The sequence below is a fragment of the Mandrillus leucophaeus genome, unplaced genomic scaffold (genome assembly GCF_000951045.1).
Source record: "Mandrillus leucophaeus isolate KB7577 unplaced genomic scaffold, Mleu.le_1.0 Scaffold37, whole genome shotgun sequence".
NCBI classification, from domain to species: Eukaryota; Metazoa; Chordata; class Mammalia; order Primates; family Cercopithecidae; genus Mandrillus; species Mandrillus leucophaeus.
This window is the reverse complement of record NW_012103920.1, coordinates 8,175,751-8,184,415: the sequence shown is the minus strand read 5'-3', so window position 1 is coordinate 8,184,415 and position 8,665 is coordinate 8,175,751. Positions and strand designations below refer to the sequence as shown.

The 8,665-nt window shown below is 45.9% G+C and overlaps 2 protein-coding genes across 3 annotated transcripts in view; one reads left to right on the top strand and one right to left on the bottom strand.

Annotated features, from left to right (window-relative positions):
• KARS (lysyl-tRNA synthetase) overlaps positions 1-8,437 on the bottom strand; it is a 26,426-nt gene extending 17,989 nt beyond the window's left edge. Inside the window, exons 1-4 of one of the 2 annotated variants that reach the window (XM_011990107.1) lie at positions 8,267-8,377; positions 4,666-4,845; positions 1,955-2,114; positions 614-779 (exon numbers count right to left, since the gene is read on the bottom strand). In XM_011990107.1, coding sequence (XP_011845497.1) covers positions 614-779; positions 1,955-2,114; positions 4,666-4,811 — 472 coding nt within the window. In that variant the 5' untranslated portion in view covers positions 4,812-4,845; positions 8,267-8,377. Of the gene's footprint in view, positions 1-613; positions 780-1,954; positions 2,115-4,665; positions 4,846-8,266 lie in introns of both variants that reach the window. The other variant, XM_011990108.1, reaches the window with a different exon arrangement.
• A 3-nt stretch (positions 8,438-8,440) lies between these two features.
• Positions 8,441-8,665, top strand: part of TERF2IP (telomeric repeat binding factor 2, interacting protein) — a 12,708-nt gene continuing 12,483 nt past the window's right edge. Inside the window, 1 exon segment of the mRNA XM_011990124.1 lies at positions 8,441-8,663. Within this exon segment, the coding sequence (XP_011845514.1) occupies positions 8,556-8,663 (108 nt within the window). The 5' untranslated portion in view covers positions 8,441-8,555.

Genomic DNA, 8,665 nt, shown 5'->3' with positions numbered 1-8,665 from the left:
GGAGGCTGAGGCAGGAGAATCGCTTGAACCTGGGGGGTGGAGGTTGCAGTGAGCTAAGATGGTACCACCGCATTCCAGCCTGGACAACAAAGTGACACTACATCTCAAAAAAAAAAAGACTTTAGCAAAAGCACTGCACTTTAAAGAAGAAATCTTTTGGGCATTTAGGTGCTGGCAGGAATTCTCTCTGGGTGGTAGGATTATGGGTAATCAAAACTTTCCTTGCTTCTTTGACTATTCTAAATTTTCTACAACTGATAGTTGGTGGGGGAGGGCAAGGAAAAGATGTGATTTTTTTAAATTTAGGAAAAGAAAATCTAATACAAGATACTACAACTCCAAAAGAGCAATGTTCTAGAAAAACTGTCTCAGTGCAAAGCATTCTCAGGCCAAAGACCAGAATTCTTAGAAGCCTGAGACTTCTACCACTGATTCTTGCTGATGAAGGGAATCCTCTACTTCTTTCTGTGAGTAGATATAATGGCGCTGTCCTTTGTAAAGTAGCTCCAGACACAGACTACTTGAGAACAAGACCAACCCAGACCTTCCCTTGTGCTACCGAAGGGTCCTGCCTGTTGTGGGAGTTCAGTGATTTGCCAGGGAGAGTTCCTACCTGCCACCTTTAAGGTGATGTCAGTCAGGTGATCCCCAGGCTGCAGATAACTATATTTCTGGATGAAGTCAGTGAGTGAGATGTCAACATGGAACTTGTGTGGGTACGGATTTTCCCCATTGACCTTCAGCTGATGAATTGCTTGGCTGCGGATTTTGAAGTATTGCTGTTAAAAAAAAAAAAAAACCCTTGAGAAGTTGAACCTAGTCAGACCAGTGGGGCCCACCTAGCAGAGGGCAGTATTCTGCCCCAGAGTGACCCCAATACATTGTTTTCTTTAACCAAGACCTGTGCATTACAGGAATGAATATGGAGATTTGCACTTAAAATATGCAGGGTGGCCAGAGGCCAGCATTCCAAAATGCAAGAGTCAACAAAAGAAATATCAGAGTTCTGCCTAAAATAATAGAAGTTTAATTTTTAATTGGTATAGGTGGCCTTGTCACTTTTGTAGACCACATTTTGCATGGTGAGTTGAGTCACTTATCTTCTTAACTACTCTCCTACAGCGACACATCAGATTTTTCCCCAAGGCATGGGGTCTGGAGAATGTAAACAAGGAATATTCTACAGCAGCCTTTCTCACAAAGCTTTTCTGATGCAACTTCTCAACTCAGCTGTTCCAGGGGGAAAGCAGCCTCAGAAATATGTAAACAAATGAACACGGCTGTGTTCCAATACAATTTTACTAGTAAAACCAAGGAGGGGCAAGGTGTGGTGGCTCACACCTGTAATCTTAGTACTCAGGGAACCCAAGGTGGGTGGATCACTTGAGGCCAGGAGTTCAAGAGGAGCCTGGCCAACATTAGCTGGGTGCAGTGGAGTGTGCCTCTAATCCCAGTTACTTGGGAGGCTGAGGCAGGAGAATCGCTTGAACTGGGGAGGCGGAGGTTGCAGTGAGATTGCACCACTGCACTCCAGCCTGGGTGACAGAATGAGACTTTGCTCAAAAACAAAAACAAAAAACCAGGGAGGGAAGGATAAAGTGGGGGGCATAGAGAAGTGGATTTGGCTGGTGGAATGTAGTTTGCCAGCCCCTGGTCTAAAGTAAACCTCAGGCAATCTTTAGAGAGACACTTTCCCCAGGGCCTCAAGGTCAAGCTAATTCCAAGGAAGGTTAATTCACTTGAATGCTGGACTCTCCCAAATGTCTTTTGGGGGTTGACATAAAAAACACTCAGGGTCTGTGCCTTTAAGCAGATGGAGTGGCAGACCCTCCCTTATCCTGGCAGTGACCTCGGGCATACTGGTCCTTCCTACTGTCCAGTCCCAAAGAATCTGCCATAAGCCTCATCAGAAGCTTTCGTGTGCCCGGCCATGCTGGTGGCCCAGGGAACTCACATTTGGGTCCAGGCTCTCTTCCTCAGGACCCACACCATTGTCAGTGGTGTGGCTGGTGGCAGCCACAGTGGCTTGGCTTAGCTGTTTCTCACTGAGCTCTTTCTGCTTTGCCTCCTTCTCTGCCACTTTCTTCTCAGCTTTCAGGCGTCTCTTCAGCTCACTGTTGGAAAGATGAAAGCGTTCAATGTGTTAGCTGCCTGAAGAGTCCTCTATGTTCTGCCCCTAGCCACTTATCAAAAACACGAATCGCCTGGGAGGAACGCTCTTTCTCAGTTGTATACCCCTCAATTCCACAGCCATAGCTCAGCTCAAGTCGCTCATCACTAAACTCTTTATGTGAAAGACACAAAAGGAAAAATAAGCTTAGAACAAAGATATGAAAGATCACTCTCAATCTCTGCTTGCCAGTCTCAGGTCCTTGGCATTAGGTCCCAACTAAAACCAAGATCTACCAGGACAAAGAAAATCCTATGCATTAGCTTTGAACAGGAGAAAATATTTTCTAGAAAATTAGCAGAATAGGCTTTTCTTGAGCTAATTAGGTTAGGGAGCTCCTTGGGGCTGGTGACTGAATCTTAGTTGTTCAGTATCCCCTCCAGAACGTGAAGTTCCAACAGTGATAGATCTTTTTTTTTTTTTTTTTTAAATGAGACAGAGTTTTGCTCTGTGGCCCAAGCTGGAGTGCAGTCACAATATCAGCTTACTGCAATCTCTGCCTCCCGGATTTCAAGGGATTCTCGTGCCTCAGTCACCTGAGTAGCTGGGATTACAGGTGTGTACCACCACACTCAACTAATTTTTGTATTTTCAGTAGAGACAGGGTTTCACCATGTTCGCCAGGCTGGTCTCAAACTCCTTGCCTCAAGTGATCTGCCAGCCTTGGCCTCCCAAGGTGCTAGGATTACAGGTGTCAGCCACCTGACCCCTCCAATGCCAGATCTAACACATGATCAGGCAACATCTCTAGCCCTCTGCCACCCCCTCTCTCTAACCTCCCCTAAGCATGAGTTAGGATGATAGTAAGGAAGAGCTGGCTCTTTAGCACTCAAGGAGACCTCCCCCACCAACAGTCTCTCCAAGAATGGCTGTCAGCATTAGTCTCACTTTGCCCACTGGAGCCTGACTTAGACAACAAAGTAGAACGGTGTGCAAAGCAGCATAGTACAGGGGATAATACATCATCTTTGTAGTCAGGCTGCCTGGGACTAAATTCCAACACACTTGTCAATTATGTGACTTGGATGAGTGAATTAACTTCTCACTTATAAAACGAAAATAATAATAGACAACCTCCACCAGTTCCTGTGGTGTGTACTGAGATTATGTTTGTATAAAGGGATTACCCTAACCCTGGCATTTAGTTAACCAAATATGAGCTTTCTAGGTATCTTTCAGTATCTTAACCCTTTACTCTCTGTATAGAAACTATACTGATTTGAATACATTTCTGGCTAAATCGCTTGCTATCCAAACTCTTGATACTTATCCCTTGAACCTCAAAAACCAAAGCGATGTGGACAACTTTGAGCTGTTCTGTATGATACGTTCATGTCTCTTATGGTGTGAATTTGCTATCTGAACCCAGAAACTAAACATATTGGTATAGGGAGCGTTATCTTTACTATTCAAAGACAATTTATGGAACATTCTTTCAAACCACTAATCAAATATTCTGCAACAGTGAACCACAGCAAAAGATCCCAAGTCATCCCTGCGTACTTTCTGGCTTCAGGACACATCCTTCATTTTCTGTAAGAATTTAGAATAACTTAAACAAAATGAATTGAGGTTTTGAATCTTTCACCTCCTTTTATTGAGACAGAGTCTCGCTCTGTTGCCCAGGCTGGAGTGCAGTGGTGTGATCTCGGATCACTGCAAGCTCCACCTCCCGGGTTCACACCATTCTCCTGCCTCAGCGTGTGGCGTGGCTGGCACCACAGGTGCACGCCACCATGACCAGCTAATGTTCTTTTCGTATTTTTAGTAGAGACGGGGTTTCACTGTGTTAGCCAGGATGGTCTCGATCTCCTGACCTCGTGATCCGCCCGTCTCGGCCTCCCAAAGTGTTGGGATTACGGGCGTGAGCCACTGTGCCTGGCTGCTGCGCAGTGCGCCTTTCCTTTTAAACAGGAAAAACAGATTCTGATGGTTTCACAGTTGACAGCTTTTTCTACATATAATGTCTTATAACATTTGTAAAGACAACCTTTCCAAAACACTGTGCTGGTGCTATCATGCTATAATTCAGTCAGTGGACTGCTAAGACTAGGCTGTCTAGTTCTTCTAGAATTAAGATAAATCTGTTTTCCACTCAACCAGGTGCTCCTCTTAAATCAAATCAATCTTAAGGATAATCCAAAAAGGTCCTAGGGATAGCACTAAGACTAGAAACCAAATTAATCTCAAGAGCAAACAAAACCCCAGAAAGACAGAAAAGGGAAATAACTGGCATTAGAAATTATTTGTTCGAACAAAGGTTTTGTACTCAGCACTGTTCTAGAATAAGATCTACATGTCATCTCAAGACTCTAAGGAGAGATGATTTGAATTTATTAAAGAGGAAATGAGAAAGGACTGTTGGTTTTGGTATTAGGGTTCCTTGTTTCCTTAGCAACAAGTCCAAAGACTTAGCCAGAGGCTTAACAGATAATGAACCAAGTAAGGAAATAATTTTTGCTTCCAGAGCAATAAAGAAGGTAATGGGCACCAACCTTCTTTGATCAGATAATGGCTTGTCCTTGTGAGGCGCTGTGAAAGGAGCAAGTTGACCCAGTCGCAGTTCCCTGTGACCCCACTCTGCCCAGCAGGTTTTGCGCAGGGACCCCCTAACAAGCCTTACAGCAGCTTGCGTCAACATGGCAGAACACCCTGGAACTAATGATTACCACCACCTAGCGGGAAACAGAGACGTGGTGTCAGATGGGACAGACAGTATACACAGATCCAACCAACTCTCTTATGGGTTGGGGAGGGGGACCATGCTTCTACTACCTTTTAGTCCCATTTAACTTAAGTCTCTCTTAACTGATAGCAACCCTGTAACACTCCCTGTGCTACAACTGTAACTGACAATGTTCCTAGTCCTGACTATGGAAAAAACATGCACATCTGGGGTCAAAAGCCAACAGCAAGTTAATGGATCGCTTACAGGTAAAAATGCTCACAACATCCTAGAATATGGGAACAGGATGTGAGGTACTTTCTGAAGCCCTGAAGTGTGGTTTCTCACCTGGAGAGAAAATACTTGGCCACAAGATGGCAATAGGAAGCATATAAAATAAGAGGAAGCTGTCACTATCAATTGCGAACTCTAGACAAAGATAAATGCAAGTCACACAAAAACACGAATCAAAGAGAAGACTTGTCTGGAACTCTAGGAACAAGGGGAAAGGAGAATTTCAGGAGGGTCCTTAGACTATGTTATGTTTATACATTATAAATGCTAGAAGGCAACAGAATTACAGAGATCACCTTCTTTACCATGTTCAAATAAATCTGAGGAGGCTATTTCACTTGGGCAGGGAGCACATCTGTTTTTAAACTTGGAGTCAATACCTGGCATAAAATGGTGCTTACTAAAGATTTCAGACCAAGGAATGTCCGAGAACAATTAAATGGAAGGAAATGTTAATCACAAAAAAGTTATCTTAGTCCGTGGTAACTAGAGGAACAGACATCAATAACAGGTAAGACAACGTGAGTAGTGCTGTGCAGTCAGGATACAGAGCATGGGCTGAGGAGGCACAGGCCTGATTTCAGATCTCTGCTCCAGTGCTCTGTGTCACCACTAGACTGTATTTTAGGAATGCACGCTTTAGTAATGCATTTAATTACCAGGGCCTCAGTTTATTAATCTGAAAAATGGACAATAACTCTTCTCTTGCAAAGTTATTATTTTGACAGAAAGCTTGCAGAGATCTAGCATTGTGCCTGGTACAGAAAAGCTGGTCAAAAAAGTTGTAGCTTATGGCCGGGCGCGGTGGCTCAAGCCTGTAATCCCAGCACTTTGGGAGGCCGAGACGGCGGATCATGAAGTCAGGAGATCGAGACCATCCTGGCTAACATGGTGAAACCCCGTCTCTACTAAAATACAAAAAAAAATTAGCCAGGCGTGGTGGTGGGCGCCTGTAGTCCCAGCTACTTGGGAGGCTGAGGCAGGAGAATGGCGTGAACTCGGGAGGCGGAGCTTGCAGTGAGCTGAGATCCAGCCACTGCACTCCAGCCTGGGTGACAGAGCCAGACCCCGTCTCAAAAAAAAAAAACAAAAGTAGTAGCTGTATTTAATCTTAGAAAAGTCAGTGAAGCAGGGAGTGGTGGCTCATGCCTATAATCCTAACACTTTTTGGGGCTGAGGCGGGCGGATCACCTGAGCTCAGGAGTTTGACACAAGCCTGGGCAACATGGTGAAATCCTGTCTCTACTAAAATACAAAAATTTAGCCGGGTGTTGCCGCATGCGCCTGTAGTCCCAGGTACTTGGGATGCTGAAGCATCAGAATTGCTTGAACCCGGGAGGTGAAGGTGGCCATGGGCTGAAATCACACCGCTGCACTCCAGCCGGGGCAACAATGACTCTCCCTCCAAAAAAAAAAAAGTCAGTAAAGAGAAATTAACCAGTTTTCTCAGTTTACCTAAAAACACTGAACTGGAAACCCTGCTTTCACCTGTGATATACAGTCCTATAATTCAATTCAATGTAATTTATTATCATAGGTGGTTTGAAAGAATGAACTAAACTTTAGGACTGTATATCACAGATACATCACATTCAACTAAATTTGACTTAACAGATTAAAGTCCAGTCAATTTTCTCTAAGGTAGTAGTTCAAAGGCCAGGTTCCAAACATTTATGGAAGTCCATCAGATTGCTCTGATAAAGGACAATATATTAGGGTGCTATCAAAAACTTAGACCATTTCTCTAATACTTACTTCTAAGATATTTGAAGCACAAATCTAGGGTCACAAAAGGAAACATCGGGCCAGCTGCGGTGGCTTACGCCTGTCATCCCAGCACTTTGGGAGGTCAAGGTGGGCGGATCACGAGGCAAGGAGTTCGAGATCATCCTGCCCAACACGATGAAACCATGTCTCTACTAAAAATACAAAAATTGGCCGGCTGTGGTGGCACGCGCCTGTGACCCCAGCTACTCGGGAGGCTGAGGCATGAGAATCGCCTGAACCCGGGCAGCGGAGGTTGCAGTGAGCCGAGATGGTTCCACTGCACTCCAGCCTGGCGACAGAGCAAGACTCCCTCTCAAAAAAAAAAAAAAAAAAAAAAAAGGAAACATCATTTCTCTTTTCTTTTTCATTCAGGGTCTGGCTGTCTCAGTAACGCCTTGTGGAAAGCGACGGAGAAGAGCTCGCTCACGCAGCACTCATAGCAGTCCCTGAAGGACCTCAAGTCTCCCAGGCCGGAGTGCAGTGGCACGACTTCAGCTCACTGCAACCTCCGCCTCCTGGGTTCAAGCGATTCTCCTGCCTCAGTCTCCCGAGTAGCTGGGATAACAAGTGCGCGCCACGGGGATTAAGCCGTCTCGTATGCGTCTGGAATGGTACTATGTACCTTCTTCCTAGCAATGATAAAACACTCAATTACCTGTGTTCTGTGGTTCAAATGGGGAATGCTAGTAAGAATATAAGACAGCCAGTTAAAGAGTGGCTAATCCTGACTTATCTATGTTAACCCACACACTCCAAATATATGGGAGTAGTTAACAAAAAGGTATCAGGCTTAATTAAGATGGTCTCTGCTGTTAGACGTTGATCACTCAATACTCACAGGAATCTAATGAATCACCCATACGGGTAGATGGCAGCGAGCCGAAACTCAGTTTTAGAACTGATCCCTTTTAATACATAACGTTCAGAATGACCTTAGTGAGGCCTAGACAATTTTGAAGGTCTTTCTGAAAAGCTAGGGTATTTAATATTTCTTTAACTTTCACGTTTACTGAGTGGCTCAACAAAAGAAAGCATTTCTCACAAGGAAGGAGATGAAGGTAAGCAATAAGTTTCGCTTTTCTTTCCTGATAACTCTTAGTTCTCGTCCTAGTTCCCCCTCCACAGTCTCTAAACTCTAGGGGTATGATAGGGAGGACCCCGCCGGTGCCGGCTGGGGACCGGGAGCCGGCGTGCCCGGGGTATCCTGCGGTGTGTGGTCTGCAACGCACAGCCATCAAGTCTCACCATGTGCATACCCACGACAGCCGGCAAGAAGGCCCCGGCACAGCAGCCTTGGTGGGAACTTCGCAGCGCTTCCCAACCCAGACTCTCCTACCGCAAAGGCTTTAAAGATTCGCAGCGACACTCACTTCTTGCTCAGTTTCGGCTCGCTGCCATCCACTTTCACCTCGGCCGCCTGCACCGCTGCCATTTTCCCGGAGGGCCCGACCCAAATGTTAAGGAGGATAGTACGTTAATTTCCAGGTCAAGGTGCGAAGCCCCACCTCTTCCGGGGGAGAGGGGGCAGGCGCTTTCATTGCGCCGGCTCAGTGCTGCGCTTCGCATCTGAGGCGTCTGCTGCGACAGCTCAGTCAGCCGCGCTCTGTGTGCCGGGGGCTCGTGAGGAGGCAGCTCTTCTAGTAGTGCTCGGCGTCAGACATGGCGGAGGCGATGGATTTGGGCAAAGACCCCAACGGGCCCACCCATTCCTCGACTCTGTTCGTGAGGGAGGACGGCAGCTCCATGTCCTTCTACGTGCGGCCCAGCCC